The sequence below is a fragment of the Sebastes umbrosus genome, chromosome 14 (genome assembly GCF_015220745.1).
Source record: "Sebastes umbrosus isolate fSebUmb1 chromosome 14, fSebUmb1.pri, whole genome shotgun sequence".
In the NCBI taxonomy this organism is placed as follows: domain Eukaryota; kingdom Metazoa; phylum Chordata; class Actinopteri; order Perciformes; family Sebastidae; genus Sebastes; species Sebastes umbrosus.
In genome coordinates, this window is record NC_051282.1 from 5,219,666 (window position 1) to 5,240,000 (window position 20,335).

The 20,335-nt window shown below is 43.2% G+C and overlaps 1 protein-coding gene across 4 annotated transcripts in view; it reads left to right on the plus strand.

Moving 5' to 3' along the window:
- The window catches only part of trpm4a (transient receptor potential cation channel, subfamily M, member 4a), a 38,368-nt gene extending 21,160 nt beyond the window's left edge, over positions 1 to 17,208 (plus strand). For 3 of the 4 annotated variants that reach the window (XM_037792758.1, XM_037792761.1, XM_037792760.1), the window contains 14 exons: positions 137 to 282; positions 443 to 555; positions 2,130 to 2,234; positions 2,335 to 2,381; positions 3,583 to 3,809; positions 4,060 to 4,175; positions 4,349 to 4,481; positions 5,825 to 5,999; positions 6,884 to 7,049; positions 7,156 to 7,337; positions 7,964 to 8,096; positions 9,266 to 9,338; positions 9,901 to 9,994; positions 11,325 to 12,022. In XM_037792758.1, the coding sequence (XP_037648686.1) occupies positions 137 to 282; positions 443 to 555; positions 2,130 to 2,234; positions 2,335 to 2,381; positions 3,583 to 3,809; positions 4,060 to 4,175; positions 4,349 to 4,481; positions 5,825 to 5,999; positions 6,884 to 7,049; positions 7,156 to 7,337; positions 7,964 to 8,096; positions 9,266 to 9,338; positions 9,901 to 9,994; positions 11,325 to 11,350 (1,736 nt within the window). In that variant the 3' untranslated portion in view covers positions 11,351 to 12,022. Of the gene's footprint in view, positions 1 to 136; positions 283 to 442; positions 556 to 2,129; positions 2,235 to 2,334; positions 2,382 to 3,582; positions 3,810 to 4,059; positions 4,176 to 4,348; positions 4,482 to 5,824; positions 6,000 to 6,883; positions 7,050 to 7,155; positions 7,338 to 7,963; positions 8,097 to 9,265; positions 9,339 to 9,900; positions 9,995 to 11,324; positions 12,023 to 17,136 lie in introns of those variants that run through there. The other variant, XM_037792759.1, reaches the window with a different exon arrangement.
- The last annotated feature ends 3,127 nt before the right edge of the window (positions 17,209 to 20,335 follow it).

The following is a 20,335-nucleotide window of genomic DNA, read 5'->3' on the forward strand; positions in this document are numbered from 1 at the left end:
CCCTCATTTACTGTAATAAAGTCACAAAATGCCCCAAAAATACTTGAAATAAAAGATGAAACCCTGTCACTTAGCAACCTAGAAAAGCTTTAAATCTTTATCTTTAGAAAAAAATCATATAATTCTGTGTATTCAGATGTATTCGGTGAGTGTTACCAGAACAGTGAGAGCCGCTCCTTCACCCTCCTCATACGGAAGTCCCCAGTGTGGGGCGGAGCGACGTGTTTGCAGATGGCCACCGCAGCTGACGCCCGCCTCTTCTTCAGCCACGATGGTGTTCAGGTAGAGATGCTGTTCTCCTACCAGCAGTAGGATTTAACGGACTGGTAAAGATGCCAGGCTTAAACCAAGTATTAAAATGACAGCTGATATTGAAACAGACTATGTAAATGAATCAGTGAGTGTAATGCTGTTGTGGTGACAGTGCTGCTCTCTGCTGTAGTCCTTGCTGTCTCAGATCTGGTGGGGTGACATGGAGAGAAGTACTGAGGTCTGGAAACTGGTTCTCGGCTTCTTCCTACCCCCTCTCATCTACACAGACCTTATCAGCTTCAGGTCAGTGCTCGGTCAATATTGATGCTGTGTTGTGTGATTATTGTGTGTGTTTGCAATGTGATTCCATCCAACACGTTCTCTCACTCAACTCGTCACATACCGCATCTTGGTCAGTTGCCCTAGGCTTCAAACTATGACGCTGTAGGTCAGGGGTCTGCAACCTGCGGCTCCGGAGCCACATGCGGCTCTTTAGCCCCTCTCCAGTGGCTCCCTGTGGATTTTTAAAAATGAAAATGATAACTGTTTTTTTGTTCACATTTTCATTTTTATTTATCATTGTTGTATGTCTATGGTACGACGGTATGAGTATTAGGGCCACATTGAGGAGAAAAAAATTAATCTGAGATTTTGAGAATAGAGTCATAGGTTTACGAGAAAAAAAGTCGTAATATTATGAGAAGAAAGTCATAAGTTTACAGGAAAAAAGTTGGAATATTAAGAGAATAAAGTCAGAAATTTACAGGAAAAAAGTCGGAATATTACGAGAATAAAGTCATAAGTTTACGAGAAAAAAATTCGTAATATTATGGGAATAAAGTCAGAATATCATTAAGTAATAATTTCACGAATTATTTTGTTTTTTTCACGTAAAGTTATGACTTTATTCTGGAAATCTCCGATTTTTTCCCTCAATGTGGCCCTAATACTCCGTAGTACATTTGCACTTTGGCCCTCACTGCATTCGACTTATATACTATATACTTAGACTATAAACTGTGTTACCTTCATCACAATGCTCAAATGTTTTGCGGCTCCAGACAGATTTTTTTACAAAATGTTTTGCCTAAAATGGCTCTTTTGATAGTAAAGGTTGCTGACCCCTGGTCTAGGTATCCCTCTAGGGTCAGTTTTGGACTCAGGGACGACGTGGCAAATTTGAAATAAACTTCCGTCTTCACAGGTCACGATATTGTAACCCGAGTTCTATAAGCACAGGTGGAAGTCGAGCTATTTCGGCTTCGTGCACCATTGAGCAACTTTCATAGGAATGAACGGGCCCCGCCTCCGACGCTGTATCCAGTTCTCTTAACACATCCATGGCTCCATGCAGCTCTGACAGTTTGACGGTAGCAGTAGGAGTGGGGGTGGGGCGTGTCTTAGCGAAGGGTCAGTTTAATATTGTACTACACATTTTAGTTTCCAACAATTGATGTTATTTTCCCAAAGTGTCAAATGAATGCACTATGTAGTGTAAATTACCAGCCCGTTCTCATTCCCAGGGTGTCAAAGACTGATGCTTTGTCGCGGCCGTCGGTGTTCGATACCAACGCACAAAGCACCCTTTAACTGCAGTAAGAGACACCGGGCTTTCCATTAACTACGGTGTAAACCCTTCCGCGTCAATATTAAAGCTGTTTTTCCCCCCCTCTCTTTCTGTGGTCATTCCTGGGCTCTGTAAATAAGGGAATGATTTTGGACACATTGTATCTACTCTGTGTTGACTTAGATGACTCGAGAGCTGAGAGTAACACATACAACATTATGTAACTCAGATTTCTTTCAATGGTTTGACAAGATAACATGTCAGGTTGTGTGTGTGTGTGTGTGTGTGTGTGTGTGTGTTTATGTTACAGAGAACAAGAGGAGGACGATAAGTCTGAGGTCCACCACTGCAGAGACACTGACAGTCTGGATGGGAATGATGCCACCGTCTACTCCCTTGCTGACATTATACACAAGTAAAAATACAAATATACAACATATATAACATAAATGGTTGTATGATGGGTTTCCTTCTCAGTTGTAACAAAAACCCATTATTCTTTGTTGGGGTCACAGTGAGGAAGACGCTGAAGAGTTCAGGGCTATGAAAGAAAACCGAAAAGGTGGGTTTGAATCACGTTGTCATTCAAGATAGCACTGCCGCTTGCATAGACCTCAGCTAACTGCCTTTTCGGTGCACCCCAGTTGCTTGATGCTTCTTGGATACTCCTTCGAGGATCATACAACTGGATGCAGTTGCATCTGCTATTCCCTGTTGGTGCGTTGATATGTTATGTTGAACGCACAGTCCCCCTCAGGCGCACTGAACAGCTGTTTGTGTGCTTCGGTGAAAAGCCCTTTCCAAGAAATACCTGGCAGGATGGCTTTACGAGTGCATCTCCCAAGGCTACAGGACTGTGGTCCGCGCACAGTCTACATGCAGCTTTGTGGTTTCGGCGGCCTTGTTCGGTGGCACGAGTTTGTCGTCATGATCGACACCTTGTCCATTAGTATGGTTCTATTTCCTGGACTTGTCATGCTGGACTGGTGAACAGGGTGGGGTGTGTGTGTCAGTTGTGTTGCACCTGACCCCTCCTGTGGGTATGATACACCTACATGTTCCCGTGCCCCTTGATGACCTTGGAAATGTGGCATGCAGGGTGTCTACTGTTTGTCTTTTTGACCCCTGCAGGGTTAAATACCATGGCTTTACCCAGATCAGTTGCGTTCTATCTGGCTTAGCTAGGGGTCCCAACTTCTTTATACAAAATTCAGTGGACGAACGCATGCTCATGATTGGAGGAGAGTGTTACCCATAGAGTCCAGTAGAGGCTACACCTGTGCTAATAGAACTAGGGTTACAGTATCATAAACTTTGTTACAGCGTTATCTGTCAATACTGGACCAATTTAAAAAATTGTTGTCCCCATTTGTCACTTAAACTCAAAAACATGGGAAAATATGGTCCAGGTTGAAGCAAACTGAAGTCACCCTTCAAATATTGACACTAGTACACACAAATTGCGAAGGACAACTTTTCCTAAGATGCTCAAAGCATCACCAACAGTGACATACAGTTCAATTTGCTTAAGTTGCATCATTGCATATGATGTTTGCATCATGATTCCCTTTTTGGGGGAAGTGAATGTTTGTGTTTTTTGTTTTTGTTTATTGATTTTCAAAGTGATAAAGATATAAAAAAGCATGTGTACCTAGAATGTTGGCCGCTGAGTGTCTGTGCGTGGTAATACATCTTGCATGACTGGTTGTTGACACCTTTTGAATCATTCCTGTTTTCATTCTTTTACTTCTCTTTTACTTCAGACTCGTCCAACTCCAAGAGACCATTTATTGTATCACGGTGGAGACAGTTCTGGTTCGCCCCCGTCACCTCATTCCTTGGCAATGTGCTGTTGTACTTCCTGTTCCTCTGCCTGTTTGCCTATGTTCTGTTGGTGGACTTCAAGCCCCCGCCCCCTGACGGCCCCGCCGGGCTGGAATTTGTGCTTTACTTTTGGGTTTTCACCTTAGTGTGTGAAGAGATTCGGCAGGTTGGTTGTTTACACACACGTATCGGCACATAGTTCTACTTTGTTTTTTTACAATAGTCATAAACCACTCTGCAGTATTTTGGTGTCTGATATGCCTTCAAACTTCAGCATCAGCGCTGAACGCTAACTGGTAACCACATCACCTAAAATACACATTTCTCTCACTGACAACAGACACACACTGTACACTGCACAGATAACCACATCCCTCTGTATACAATATCTTGAGTCTTCTTACTCTGGTTGACAGACCTTCTTTATGGGCAGCACCTTTGTTCTCCAGAGGATGAAGAATTACATCCAGGATGTGTGGAACAAGTGTGATCTCACAGCCATCGGTCTCTTCGCTTTGGCTATGTGCTGCAGGTGACTCCTCTGACAGAAGAATTTACACTGACTAATGTAACTCTGGATGTTATGTATTTGTGCAGACAGCTAGTCAATAATATCCCTTCTTTTGTTGTTGTTAAGTTCATAATGTAGATGAATATATTGCGTGACATATTACCGGTGATTGACTGCACTGTTTTGTTTCCTAGAATGTTTCCCTGGTCTTATGAGTTTGGCCGAGCTCTGATGGCCATAGATTTTATGGTCTTCACGTTACGTCTGATCCATATCTTTGCCATCCACAAACAGCTTGGGCCGAAGATCATCATAGTTGGCAAAATGGTGAGTGCACACGAAACAACCTATGGGCAACATGTGAAACAGAAACATCAGTTTTACCAAAGGGTTGTTTAACAGAAAGTTAGGGTTCCTTGAAGATAACCTTGCAAATATTTGAATACATTTATGCAGTAGCTATAGTATGATGTGATGAACAACATTGGGGCGGTTGGAGCTGAGAAGGTTAAAGCGGGTCATCCACTAATTGGAAGATCTGTGGTTTGATCCCCAGCTCCGCCGTGTCGAAGATGGGGCAATTCAGTATTTCAATCAGGAGAGACCCCGTATCGAATGAACAATACATTTATTACATGATACATAATGGCAGAATAGTGCAAAGTCTTTGGCGATTAGACTCCATCGTGACATAGTATACCAAAGGGTGGTAGTGATTCTGTGATGAGTTTGGATATATTCCCCCACTGGAGTCTAGTCACTGGTGGTGGTGGTGGTGAAGGGAGTAGCTGAAGATCCAATGAAGGAATATAGAGTGTGAATTGAAACTGACAGCAGCAGAGAGGAGAACAGTTTTAAAATGTTATTGCAATGATATGATTGGCTCATGGAGAGCGTGGTAGAATCTGTTTGGTTATCTAAGAGTGAACCACCCAAAGTCAGCTGATAGAGTAGGAGCCATTGAGAGAGAGACAGAAAGGTTGTGAATGAGAGTCTTTAAGTCTCTTCCTGTCTGAGCTTTCGCTTTAAGTTTCATTCAGTATCTTAGGCAAGATACTGAACCCCAAATTGCTCCCGAAAGGCAGTGCCATCAGTTTGTGAATGAGCATTAGTTTAAATCCTGATAAGCAGGTTGGCACCTTGTATGGCAGCCTCTCCCATCAGTGTATGAATGTGTGTGTGTCTGAATGGGTGAATGTTGACGTGTAACACATAAAGCATATAAAGCACTTTGAGAGGTCAGAAGACTAGAAAGGCGCTATATAAATGCAAGTCCATTTACCATGAAACAAAGTGACAACAGACGACAGACTGGTTGTACGATTCTGCAATGCTACCTGTAACATGTTCCAAGGCTAGATCAAGTCTCTTATGTCGTCCTTAGTGCAATAATATACAGTAATCATCAGAAGTCATTTGGATCAAATGCCATACTACAGTATTTGTATGACATACACACAGATCAATATCTTTTATGAGATCAATATCTGTTATGAGTTTACGGAATAACTATTTGGTCCAGATGACTATTCTGATGACAGTATAGCCATACTTTAATGTGTTTCATCACAATCATGATTACATGTCATTTAAATGGATCATGTATTCAGTCATCATCGTGGCTAATCCTACAACATCATCTACGTCTGATCTCTCTTTGCTTCCCTCAGATGAAGGACGTTTTCTTCTTCCTGTTTTTCCTTGCCATTTGGCTCATGGCTTACGGAGTGGCCAATCAGGCCCTCCTCTACTCGTACGATCCCCGTCCCGATTGGATATTCCGCCGAGTGTTCTACAGACCATACCTGCACATTTTTGGACAAATACCCATAAATGAAATGGACGGTGAGCTGCTCACTCTCTATCTCTTTCAAGCACAATGACCGTTTTGGTTGCCTCAGTGTCATCCATGTTTGAATTAGATGTAATGAAAGAAATTTCGGTCAAAGTCAATTTGAAATTCAAACCACTGAAAACTAAAGCTTTTGTTTTATTTAATTCATCTCAGTTCTGTAAAATTAATAATACAATACTTTTTTTCTGTAAAGATTAGCACGACCTTCTCAAGACAAAAAAGAAATACGCAGAGCCTTTCTTAAGATGTGCCTTTCCACTTGGTTTAACAATTTGTAACATGAATATATTTTTCTGCAGAAAAGAGAGTGGTGCATAAAACAGTGCAAAAAAGTGTAATAATTAATGATATAATAATAACATTTTCCTAAATTCACTTAGACAGCATATACTGTAATGGATTGAGCCAAAGTGGATCGTTTTGAATCCTGATTGTATTCACTCTCTTGACAGATTATTAACGATGCTTAGTTAAATACAATGCAAACCAATATAATGCAATAAATCCTACCTTAATAAAGCCTGTGTTGGAATTATATCATATATTATGAAGCTTGTATTGCCTTAAATTAAAAGGTGTTAATCATACTTTGCCCCAAAAGTGGGCCTTTCAATATGATTTAACACCACAACAGCTGCACAATGACCACAGAATCGAATAAACACATTCTCAGCAAAAGCTGGATATTAGAAGCTTAATAAAGGTGGGCTTTATTGCACAGCTGTTGCATTGGATCACATACGATTAGGTCTAATAACCTGCAGTGTATAGGACTTTGACTGCTAAAATGGATTTTGCCATTTAAGGTGCTTGTAAATGTGTTGCGTAGATCCTCACATGTTGTTTTGGACTTCTTCATTGTGCTTCCTTCTAGCTGATAAAGTGACGGACATAAACTGTACAAACGACGCCGCGCGCATCGAAGCAGGAGAGGAGCCCTGTATGAGCACCTACGCCAACTGGCTGGTTGTCATCCTCCTTGTCATCTACCTGCTGTTCACTAACATAGTATTGGTCAACCTACTCATCGCTATGTTCAGGTACTCATTTCAAACATGACACATTGAACTGTATGTTGTACAGCGTAGGAAAGCATTTTAATTCTCTGCATATTGCATAATGCGATTTCAATTTTCCTGTCTACAGCTACACCTTCTCCAAAGTGCAGGAGCGCAGCGACACCTACTGGAAGTTTCAGCGTCACAACCTGATTGTGGAGTACCACTCGAGACCCTGCCTCGCGCCGCCCTTCATCATCATCTCACATCTACATCTTTTCGTCAAGAGATACATCCGCCAAATTCCATCGGTTAAAAGCAAACACTTTGGTGAGGGGTAGCAAGTGCACCATGAAAAGAGAGGACATGAGTGAAAGGAGGATTTGGCAGCATTTAGTAGGGGAAGGATGGAGTGGTAAGAAAAAACTATAGTGAAGATGACCTACAGTACAGCTGTGTCTTCTTGGGATGCCAGGACAATTGGTCCAAAGTCAGGCTCCTGCTCCCTTTTATAGCCAAGAAGAGAGAGCTGTCTCTCCCATCAAGGTTCCACATTGTCAGCGATACTGATTTTTAGATTTCTGTGTTCAAGGAAAACAACTGGTATACCTCAGTTACATTCTAGATTAGTTTACTTGCTCAGGAACAGAAGGGTGCTAAGCCAAGGCCAAATTAGTCCTGTCATACATTGGACTAAGGAAAGAGCAAGGGGCTCAGGTAACTAGGAAGAAGTCAGAACAGAAGCATGCTCCTTCACTTTAAAAGGATCCAGTTGAGGTGGGGTTTGAGCATCTGTCCAGAATGGCTCACAGGCACAGCACGTGTTCCTGTTTTGGGTACCAGTCTCCAACTGGTGGAGGATCTCCCACGGTTATCCACAAACAATGTGCATCCATGTGTCTCTTTCTAATCTTTGCCCTCATTCCAGTCAATTTACTGATCTTCTCCGTCCTCAGTTCTGGAGCTGCGGGGCAGGAAGGCCAGCCGCCTCAACACATGGGAGGCTATCCAGAAAGAAAACCTCCTCTCAGCTCAGAATAAGCTGCAAAGGGAGAGCGACACAGCACGACTTAAATATACATCTGTCAAGTAAGTTGCCCTTGTTATTGTTGTGACTTTATCTAATGTTAACAATGTGAATGTGTAAGAGCCATTTCCTTCTTGAGGTTAGACCTAACCGTTCATTACATATACAACTAGAATGGCACTCGGAGAGCGCAGACCTCCGCCAAGGTGCGTGAGGTGGTCGGCTTGTTATTATTAACACGGTGTGTTTCCGTGTAACGTATCGGCGGATGCCTCTCTCATTCAGCAGCCTTGTTATGTCTGTATAACGTTACACTACGTTGTCTCTCATCCCGTCATCTACTGCTTTTTTCTTTCTCACCGTGGACTGCCAGCAGCTCCCGCACCTCGATGTCTCGCCACACATCCACACACATATCTCTCTGCTCTCAGAAGGAAGGAGGCGGGGTTCACGCGTCATCAACGCGTCATCAAATACACTGCGCATGTGTTATACCCTGTGGTCTCAATGCTCAGGCTTATCGGAATCCTTAAAAGAATTCCTGAAACCGGATCGCCGCCAAAATCGAATGGATTGTTCATTGTGCCACACTCCACCCCTCCACAAAATTTCATTCAAATCCATCGCGAAATTTTGGAGTAATCCTGCTAACAGACAGACAGACGGACAACAAACAAACCAACGCCGTGAAAACATAACCTCCTTCCTAGGCCTTCAGCCTTAGATAAGTAAGATAGGTAATTAAATTAGACTGACAAAAAGAAATGTGGAACATAGAACCCAGCCAATACATCAACATTAAATTATGAAATATATTGATAATGGCCTATATGTCAACTAATAACATAATCACACAGAAACCTCATATATGTTAGAGAAACAGTGTCTCCATAGTTAAACACTGACAAGTTTATTTTTCCATTGTAAAATTTCCTGCTCACCACATTCTATATAGTAATACTATTTACAATATCCTGGTCACAGTTATTTTTAGTGATTTTCTAATGTTTGTATATATATATATATTATATTATGCGTTCATATTAAATGTCACTGACCAAAAATGTAATCACACCTTTCATCGAGGTTATACGTTTACTGTGTCTCCTACTTATAGAAATTTCTGAAGTCCTTGTTGTGATCATTCCGTCTTGTTGAACTGAGCTGAACTCGGACTGACATTCTAGCTGAGGCTTGCAGCGGGATTATTTACATGTGTTTGTTTCTGCAGGGTGGACAGTGTGCTAAAGCAGATGGCAGAGATCCGTGACCACGACCGGAGGTTGCGGCTGCTGGAGACAGAGGTTAGTCCACTGACACCAGCATACCTTAATGAAAGATCTTGTGAGCCTAATCTGTACCAGTCATCATCAGTTATATCCAGGCTCTTTTCAAGGCCAGAGAACATGGTGCTGTTTTACCAAAGAATTCTTTTTACAGAGTCTTTGTATTTAATTTTGAGATATCCCTTACTAGGAAACAGCTATCCCAGCAAGAGGCTTCTTTATCCCAGAGCCACAACTGAATATTTGACAGGTTGTCCATCTGCAGCTCCAAGTCTTTACCATTCATTTTGGCCACAATATTATTATTATTATTTTTATTCATGGCATTTTCCTCATTAAGTCCAGATCAAATAAAAAGAGCCCACCTATTTTGACAGTAGGTGCTACTTTGTTTCATTGTGTACAATCTCTCATGTATGGATAGATATGAGTATATATTTGAGTGTAGAGAGAGTGTGTGTGTGTACGTGTGTGTGTGTGTGTGTGTGTGTGTGTGTGTGCCCGGTGTGTCTGGTTTCCCTGCAGCTGTCAGCTCTGCCTACTCAGCACTCATCAATCTGTCCATGTATCTTTCTCCCAGCTGGAGTACTGCTGCAGCGCCCTCTCCTGGATGACAGACGCTCTGTCTCAGAGTAATCTGATAAAGGCTGGCCGCCCCCCTCCGCTCCTCAGAGGTAAGATCACTGGACATCTAAACCATAACCTCTTAAAGAAAGCTCTGTTTCGTTTTTTTGTTTTCAGTAGTTCATTGGTATACAGGCAACATGAGCAGTCAGACGATCCCACAGGTTTTAATATGATAGAGCTATTTTTGTCTTTTTTAGGGGTGACAGGGAGGTCTTTAGGGGGAGATGGCAGGTCAGCAGTTTACGCCACATAGAAGTGGTGTACGTTATCTGAACCATACAGATGCAGCTCAGCACTGTTTTTCTAGTCGTAAATCTGTAATAAACATTGTGTTTTGGTTCAGCGCCTATATTCAAATGTTGAAAAGTTTAGAGTGTATGAGGGCTTAGAACATTATGATTGAAGTGTATGATGGCCATTCTCATGCTCAATTATGTCTCATAGGTTGTTGCAGCAATTTTTGGGTTGATAATACACAGATTTGGTGATATATGTAATAAAATTGTTTACCACTCAAGAATTGATTAAAAAAAAAGTCAAAAATTAGGACACCAAAACTTTGAGGAACACCATAGAACAATTCATGCTGTGATTCGGTGTCAAAAACCTTTTGACATTTGGAGATTTCTGCAGGAATTGCATTTTTCGACGATTGAATGGCGAGCACTTCCAAGCCATCCATCCTGCTGTAAAGTTTCATGAGGCTGTGATTATCCTAGAGGTCGCCACAGATCAGTTTCAAAATATGGTCTCACTACAATGAAATGGCTACTATGGGGACTAACATCATCACACATAAATACAATTGAGCTCACTGAATCCAAAATAGTGTCAGCTTCACAGTGATACCCAATTTATGTGATTCCAGAGACTGTTTAGTGACCCCAGTATGTAGAAATATTCAAACATGCCATTTTTAGAAAAGCCAAATAGCCATATTTATACTGAATGCAAAAAACTGCATGGTTTTTGCCCCAAACTGCATGGGATTAGCATAAAGTAGGCATGTCTGTAAAGGGGAGACTTAGATCCTAGAAAGTTATCAAGCTTATTATGATACCAGTATCTTCACTCTAACTGGCATTACTGAGCCTACTACGGCCTCTGAAAGACAATAATGTTGAAGAGGTTAAGATGTGATGAAATTTGCATCCAAATCGGATGAAAACATAACACTATATTATAATTAATTGTTGTATAATTAAATTATCAGATTAGCCATTAGTTGTAGATACATATTAATCTCCCAGAGGTGCTGTGCCTGTAGCATCTGGACCAGCCTGTAATGATTCGTCCATTCTCTTAGAGAATCACTCTTTTGTCTTGTTGAAGGATCCTATCTGGGAATAATAATAGTTATTTTTTCTTCTGTTGTAGATCTGACTCCACTTTCTCCAAGCTGACCCCCTGAACTCCATGATCACACACACACACACACACACACTATGTGTAACGCACACACACACACAGAGTTTACTCAGGGCCATTGTGTCAAAGTGCACTGTATTTGCTATTCAGGTGGTCGAAAGAATTACCATCTCTGTAGTTTCCCTCAGAGCTTTTTAGCCTCTTTTAGCTCATTGTTTTGATTCTGCTTTCCAGTCTGCACCCTGTTTTTTTTATCCACTTCATTTATCCATATTTAAAATAAAGATACAAGTAGGGAAATAAATCAACTTCGACTAATAAAGTGCAGTATGAATGTGTGTTTCAAATTATACCTGTCATATATAATATATAATAAAGGAATATATAATATAAGTGCCAGATAGGTCTATTCTAAATCTCTAATACCAAATTTCCATATTTTTTTTCCCCGTCACTTATATTGTTAAACACACACAATGTGTGTGTTATGCTTGTTATGTAATGTTTGTGTTATTGTTTATGAATTGTACCTTGTTCTTTTTTTATAATCTCGTTATTACTTGACGCTTTGGCAATATTGTCCCTGTCATATCCATACCAATAAAGCATAATGAATTGAACTGAATTATATACAGTCAATGGTTGTGTTATGTGTTATGCTCCATAGTAAGAATCTGGAATTAAAGCCCATGTAGGCATGAATGGCACAAATGTTTTTTTTTCCATATGAGAGGATGGCTCAATAAAAGGTGTCGGAGGTGTGAGGCTCCTCCTGCATCACCTTATCTAACTAGCTCACTGTGGCTCTGCTAATAAAAAGTGCCATAACATGGCTTTGGCTGTGTCCAAAATCACTCCCACCTGTCTTTCTCCCTACAAAATAAACACAGATCTTTCACCATTTACCATGTATGCATTCACATCAAATAAAAAGGGGCAAAATTCGATCAAACTTGCTCAATCGCAAAGAAGTTTTTACGCTCGCTTGGTTTTTTACTTTGTCGAAAAAGAGTTGATGCACTAAAAGGTATACAGAAACGCCGTCTGTCTCGCTCCATCTCTAGACGTGAACGCGCGCTCACTCCACACTGCAGAAGAGTTAGTTTAGCTCTGAGAATATCTAGTGAATGTACAGTGGACGTTTGTGCAGAAATAACTGCTGCAGCTCCTCCAGACCAACAGAGCTTTCCCGTGTCTTGTGAAGTGACGGGGCTCCACAGAGAGAAACATTATCAGTGGCACCCGGTCGGAGACGGTAACGTTTCTCTTCCTGCTCAGCCCCGGCACCGACCAGCTGAGCAAGAAAAGCAAGCATTGATTCATGGAGAGACCTTCGTCTGGTCAGCTAACAATACTGCCAAACAGGTGAAATATAGAGTGATATTGTGCTTTTAGTTGACGTGTGTCGCCTCACTGTTTTGAGCGATGCTCGTTCAGGTATATTTAGAGCGAGCAAGCGCGAGCCCGACGCTGACTTTCGTTGACTTCACGGCCACAGGTGTCGCTGTTAACAAGCATTTCTGAAAGTTACAAATAGTCCCTTTTAAGATTTGCTTGACAGTTGAATGTAAACTCAGCTAGTGAGGAGCCCAGAACCAACTGTTTTAATGCACAATATCATTCTTAATATCTCATGTTCAATTAAACAGATGCATAGTGTCATGAGGATTCCGTAGTTGGTTGGTTGTTTTGCCTGCCCTTGCTCTCTGTCCCTTCCTCCAGCCCATGAAACAAAGGTTACAATATTGTAACCCTAGTTCTATAAGCAAAGGCAGAGCCCTATACTGGAATCTATGGGTAATACCCTCCTCCAATCACACACACGCATTCGCTCACTGAGGTCTGTATAAACGTAGCCAGCCAATCAGCACATGGCTACCGACTACGTACATAACCACAGTATATAAGTCCAGGCAGCGCTGGACGCTGGACAGCGCCTCCTCTGCCTCCTATATGAGCAAATGCACTTGGGTTGTCACGATCAAAATTAGCCTTTGATTTGGACCATCAAAATCAAAAGCAGAAGACGAGGGGATTGAACAAGGGTTAAGGTGTTGTAACCCTAGTTTTATGACACATCTCCAGCTTGGACCTTTCTATATTGGTCTCGCATGGGCCAACCTTCCCTTTTAGGAAAGTCTGGCAGCTGTGAGGGCTGAGACAGGATATTACAGCTTTCTAGCTGCCTCCCCACAGCTGGTCACTTGTCCTCTAACACAGTTAGATGAGGAGTGCCGACACATCTGCGTGTTAGCTGAATGGAAATGAAGGACACTGAGTTATTTTTTCCAGTTCTACAGCGGTCCTCCTTCGTTTAGGGGTGTTAAGAGGTGAATCTATCCTCCCAGATGGAAATGGATTACCTCTTAGCAGAGATCCAGGACATGTTACAGAAACAGGCTGTGTCTGTTGTCCCCAATAAACTCACGTTCGGCTATGCCCTGGATCCCTGCAGGATCTTCAGCAGATGTGTGGACACAACGCTTCAGCCGCTGCATGACCGAGGCATGAGGGTCTTCTTTTATCTCGAAGACCTCATTGTCATCGCCAAGTCCGGAGAATGGGCTATATTCCACATGGCCCAATTGATCTTACACCTAACCAAATTGGGGTTCACAATCAACTGAAAGAGGAGCAGCCCCTATACCACACCAACAGGTGGAGAATCTGGGGGGTTGGGATCGATGCGTGCTGGCGGCGGGTCGCTCTGTCGGACCACAGACGGACGGCCCTGCTGCAGGCAGTTTGTAACTTCGGCAGAGTGTAACAGTAACGGTGTTGACCGTCTTGCAGGCACTGGAGTTTAGGGCAGCTGCCCATCCAGTGGTACCACTGTGGCTCCTACACATACAGCGCCTGCAGAGGTGGTTTGCCAACCTTCTCTTGGATTCCAGGAAGCACAAGGTTCGCTTGCTTACAATTCTTCCCTCAGTACAGGATGACCTGAAATACTGGGGGTCCCCACAAAACCAGTTGCAGGGAATACCGCTGGGACAAGTGACCTCCTACGTCACGGTGTTCACGACCTGCCTGGGGAGAGTGGTAGGTGGTGTGTGGCCCTGATGCAGGACCGACACATCAACCTCCTCGAGCTACGGGCAGTGTTCTTGGTCCCCCAACACTTCAGGACACTGATATGGGTGAGGCACCTGTTTCTGAGGACCGACAACCGCACCGTGGCAGCCTACATCGAAGGACAGTGCAGAGTTCTGTCCACTGCCCTGTTGAAGATGGCAGAGAGCCTTTTGCTGTGGGCCTCAGAGCATGTGTTGTTTCTGAAGGCTCTCCATATTCCCGGATCGGGGCAGCAGAGGTGAATCTGTTCGCCAACTGATGCAACACCCACTGTCCGCTACGGTTATCAGCGCGATGATCCGCCCTTGGGGGTGGATGCGTTTGCACACATGCTATGGCCAAGAAAGCTTCTTTATGCCTTTCTGCCACTCCATTTCATCCCTCCCCTGTTGGAGAGAGTGAGCCAGGAGCAGGGTCGATCATTCTGGTAGCCCCACGTCACTGCTCGGCGCTGTGGTATGCAGAAATGACTCAGATGATGGCGGCCCTGTCTTGACAGGTTTAGGAGGGCTGGACTGTCTGTACAGGTTGTGCATACCATCCAGGCAGCAAGACTAGGATCCACCACTGCCTGTTACAAGGAAAAGTGGTGGCTAGACCCCTTGTCCTGTGAAGATGGGTCTATTCTCTCCTTTTTGCAGTTTTTGATGGATAGGGCCACTGTCAAAGTGTATGCAGCAGCCATTTCTTTCTGCCACAAGGGTTTTGGCAACTGACCAGTCTTTGGCCACCCTCTCCTGAAGCGGTTCTTGCAGGGGGTCAGGAAGCAATGCCCAGTCATGCGTGCGTCCTACCCACGGTGGGAACTGCCATTGGTGCTCGAGGCCTTGGGGAAGGATCCCTTTGAGCTTTGGGGCGTTCCTCTTTGAAGGCGCTGTGATTCAAGACAGCTTTCCTGCTTGCATTGACCTCAGATAAGAGATTCTGTGAACTAACCACCCTGTCGGTGCACCCCAGTTGCTTGCTGCTTTGTGGTGACCGCAGCAGGGCTACCGTCAGACCAAATCTCTTCTTTGTTCCCAAGAACTTAGGGGTTCTTTCAAATCGAGGGTTATACAACTGGATGCTGTTTGTCTTCCACCCCATGCGGGGGACAGGAAGGCAAAGTTGTATCTGCTTCGCCCAGTTTGTGCGTTGGCATGTTATGTTGAACACGCAAGCAGGACATGCATTCATCGGGCTCCACCCAGTGTACCCATTGAGTCCAGTAGAGGACTCCTAAGCTGCTCCTTGAAGAGGGTGTGGAATAGTAGACAGCGGTTTATGCAAATTTCAGTGGGTGAATGCGTGCGTGTGATTGGAGGAGAGTATTAACCATAGAGTCCAGTAGAGGGATCCACTTGTGCATATAGAACTAGAGTTACAATATCATGACCTTCGTTCTTGGAGACCAGTCTTTTCTTCACCCGGTTGAACTCCTTTCTTCATTAAGCCATACCAGCGCTTGTGTCCAGGAAAAACTTCAGTGTTACTCAATTGTGTAGTATTGCTCCCTTTTCCTGTGATGTGATGGCTGTGGAGCGTATTGCCATCTCACTGTCCTGGTACTTCAGAAGGCGAACGATTAGGGGTTGTAGGTTGGACTCCAGAATGGGGCGAGTGAGGAGCGTTGAGGTCTTGGTTGTTGAAGGAGGCTGTGTACTTCGGGCCGTGTTTCATGGTCAAATCTTGTTTCCTCCTTTGTCTTGTTGTCTTGATTGCAAGTGGCCACACTTAGTTCCAGTTTAGTTCACAATTAGGATGAGAATATTGCTTTTTTGGGAGCTCAGAGCCTGGCTTCTGCCTTATTTCGCTGCATCCCGTGACCCCTAAAATCTTGAGCATGCATGCTGCGAGTCCATGCATGAGACAGTACAGATGGACTTACTGTAGTAATTGTGTTGATGCTACATGTCGATTATTATTAAATAATAAAAATGTCATGACAGTAGCGACATAACGATAAATGACCTGGAAACAGTAAAAGTTACATTTCATTTATAAATCAAAATGCAGAACAATTATTAACACCAAAAGAACTATCTACAGTATCAACCAAACTGCAGATGTGAGTCTTTCCAAACTCCAGCAGAAATTTTACTCACAGGCTAACAGGCAAACAGGCTAGCAAGGACTCATTCTACTGTCTGACGACTCATGAACAAATCTGGTAAGGCAAAAGCTCCCAGTCGGCCTCAGTATTCTTCGGAATACCGCTGTTTGGCATGTACGGGAAGTGTTGAGGTTCAGAAAGTCTGTACGAGAGCTGATATCAGCAGCAATCGTGTCGAGTCAGGTTGAGTCGAGTATACAGGTTTGTAGTACTGAATGGTCTCAGCAGCGAGCACATATAACTACGGGAAAACCCCAAGAGGAAAACACGATTCAGTCACCACCCACACTGCTTGAAGCTAGACCTAACACTAACCATTCCAGGTTGTATATGCTTCCATCTATTTATACGGCTGGCAATTAGTTTGGTAACATATAAGAGTCAAGTAGACAAGAAAGGCTGTAGAGCTTTGTCGAACTTAAGAGTCCAAGCATATGGCTGTTTCCAGGAGGCAGTAGGTACCAGTGCAGACCCGGTACGAATACAAAAAAGTAGTATTCATCAGTAGATAGTTAGTTCATCTTCAGCCAGCCAGCACTACATCTGAGCTTGAATCTTGAATCTTGAAACAGGAGTGAGACGATTCAAGCTCATGCATAGACACACACACACACGCACACACACACATGCACGCACACACATACTCACACACATACACACACACACACACACACACACACACACACACACACACACACACACACACACACCAGTCCCCTTGGGTAACTGTATCGTGGAAAGTGATTTCCTACTTTAGACAGTCCCTACATGGAAAGAGCTTGGGTTGGATGTGGCACTGGATCAGATTCAGGGAGGCAAATGAGTCCTGCTGGAGAATGTCAGATCCGGTTGATGAATGGGTTATTGCACTTGCTGTCATCTCTTTACCCCACGGCACCCTGTCCGACACCAAAAATAAAAACATATTCTTTTTCTTTTTTACCCAGACATGAAGGTTAAATGAGGTCCTGTGTTAGGGTCTTTATTCGGGTTTCAACATCTGCCCCAAGCTAAAGCAGACGGGTAAAAATGTCAGATCTGCTATTATTCCAAACTGAGTCTCTTTAAGACTGTACGGGAAGGAGTAATTAAACAGTAGTAGTAGTTAACTACATTGGTAAAGTGGGTCAATGCAGGCAGAGTCAGTGGTCCAAAGTAAGAGAGAAGAAATGTCTTTGGCATGTCTGAGCTCATCTCCACTTTCAGCCACTTTGCAGTCTTCATCTCGATCTGATCTCCTCTCTCATTTTGTCCTTTGCTCTTTGAGACTCAGCTGTTTCTTACTGCCACTGGTCTATCACCGTTAGAAACTTCATTAGGAACTTGTGTCAAACCTGTGTCGTGTCCCAAAAGTGATGTGCTTTCTTAAGCTTTTATGTCAAATGTGCCAGGCTGGGATTGGTTGGCTGTGCAATCATCTGGTGCCCCTGTTTTATTTGACTGAGGGACTTCATGATAATCTACAACCAATTAAGAACAACTCACAGGCCTTCATTTTCTCTCAGTCCTGGCGTCCTGGCTGACGTGAAATGAAAATCTGAGCTGTGACATGTTCCAGTACTAATGATGTAATTGACTTGTCTGTGATATGTACAAAGATTATAGATCATTCAACCAGGACTGCTTACAATTACACCAGTGAGATCTTTACCAAAACTAGACCCTAACTGTCCCAAAAATCTAATGTAAACGTAGTAAAAAAGTCAAATTAAAAGATGCGTCAATTCAGTTTGAATAAAATAATATTTTTTAAGTAGCATTTGTGTGTGCAGAAATACAGAAATGTGGTTAATGGAGAGAGGATACTATCACTAGCATCACAGCATTATTGAAAAACAAGTACATGTATTTATTGACTTGAGTCAAGTTGGGTTTAAGAGGTGTTTCAGAGGTTCCTGTCATTGACCTCTTTCTTCATGTGTGTGTAGGTGAGAACTGAGAGGGGGTGTGGGGATACTGTGCTGGTCCCACACAGACAGAGCCAAAGAGGCTCACATTACACTGACTCTTGCAGTGTGTGGTTTTAAATAGAGTGGTTGTCAACTCCTCCCTGCACAAATATATTTATTTTGGGGGAAGTGTGTAGGGGGAGGGACAGGCAAGAAGATGGGATAGAGATCAGTGTCCGGCTTTGGCCTATACCCTTGGTCGTGCATGCACTGCACTGGCTGTATCAGCATGGTGGCGATACTGGAGGTATAGGACAGAATATGTCTTGATAGTGGTACAGTGGTTAGCACTGCTGCCTCACAGCAAGAGGGTCGCAAGTTCAAACCTGGCATATGCCCTTCTGTGTGGAGTTTGCATGTCAGCGTGGGTTTTCTCCGGGTTCTCCGGCTTCCGTCGGTTAGGTTAATTGTTGACCTGTAGGTGTGACTGTGAGCGTGAATGGTTGTCTATCTCTATGTGTCAGCCTTATGATAGTCTGGTGACCTGTCCAGGGTGTACCCCGCCTTCACCCAATGTCAGCTGGGATCGGCTTCAGCCCCCCCTGAATAGGATAAGCGGATACAGTTAATGGATTTGGTTTTGATAATGGCCCAGTAGCTCAGAATAATGATTAGGAAGACCAACAGTCTGAGGCCTCACTGGTGGCCCCTATACTTGCTACATTACACCTCACAATACGATTGTGTTGGGCAGAACAAAGCTCTAGCTAGACCTAGAGCTAAGTGTTTGTCCTGAGGGAAGCGAAAGATCATAGGGTTGTTGAAATGGATTAAAGGATATAGGGGGAAAAATCATGCAAATTGCATGGCAATCTGCCCATTAGATCATGAGATATCTCAGGCCAGTGTCTCTAGGAATTAAGCCCCATTTGGACTGGATTGTGTGGATTGTGCAGAGCACCGCTAACTATAAATGTTAACTATTAATGCCCAGGCCTGTGTCCAACAATTTGTGCAACTTTCCGAAACTGACAATCTGACATTCACGTGCACATCACAGAGTGACTGGCCTGGTGTATGAAGGTGGGAAAAAAGAGACTACTTCTGTCACTTTCTACATATACAAGTGAATGCAACACCATGAATATCTTAAAGGAGGGACTGTTATTTAGAGAAATGGTATTCCCCTTTGATCAATTACTATGTTTTGCCCCTCTCTGACCGCAAGCTTTCCCCCTGTCCGAAAAGGAACAGCTATAAATACTTTTGCCTTCAGCCATGGTTGGACGAAGTAGTTTGTTTCAAGCACACCCCGGCTTTAAGGTCAGGGTGGTGGATGGGCATGTAGCATCTCCAACTTTCATGCTGGAGACTGGAGTTAGCATCATAAGACAAACGACTAATGTTGGCATTTTGTAATCTTAAATGTAACCATGATCTTTCCCTGATGTTTTAGTTGTCTAACCTAAACTTATCTTAACCACAGTTTATTGGCCATAGTCATGATCTTTCTCAAACCTAAACAGGTGTTTTTAGTTATTCTGGCTGATTAGACCTCTGCTCAGGTTGAAGGTGTTAATGGGAATTCATTAGGTCACAAATCTTTATCTACCAATAAGAATGGTAAAGGTGTAATTTGTCCCACCCAACAGGTTCAACAAAGCTTAAAGGAGAATCAGGAAGATCTCACTCAATTAGTCTATACCACACAGTCTACCACACAGTACTGAGAAGTTGTCTAATCAGCAAGATTAACTGTTTGCAGAATCATCCAATATCAATGTCCTGTCTGGTGATATAGAGTTGGATATCTTGTGTGTAAAGTTTTGATTTTCACCTGGGAATGGCAGGACAAGAATGCTTCCAAAATGGAAAGGGTTTGTCCTCTGAGAAGCAGCAAAGTGATGGTGCAAGAATTCTGCAGGTCACCAAAGGTATTCGGATTCATCCTCTGATGAATAGTC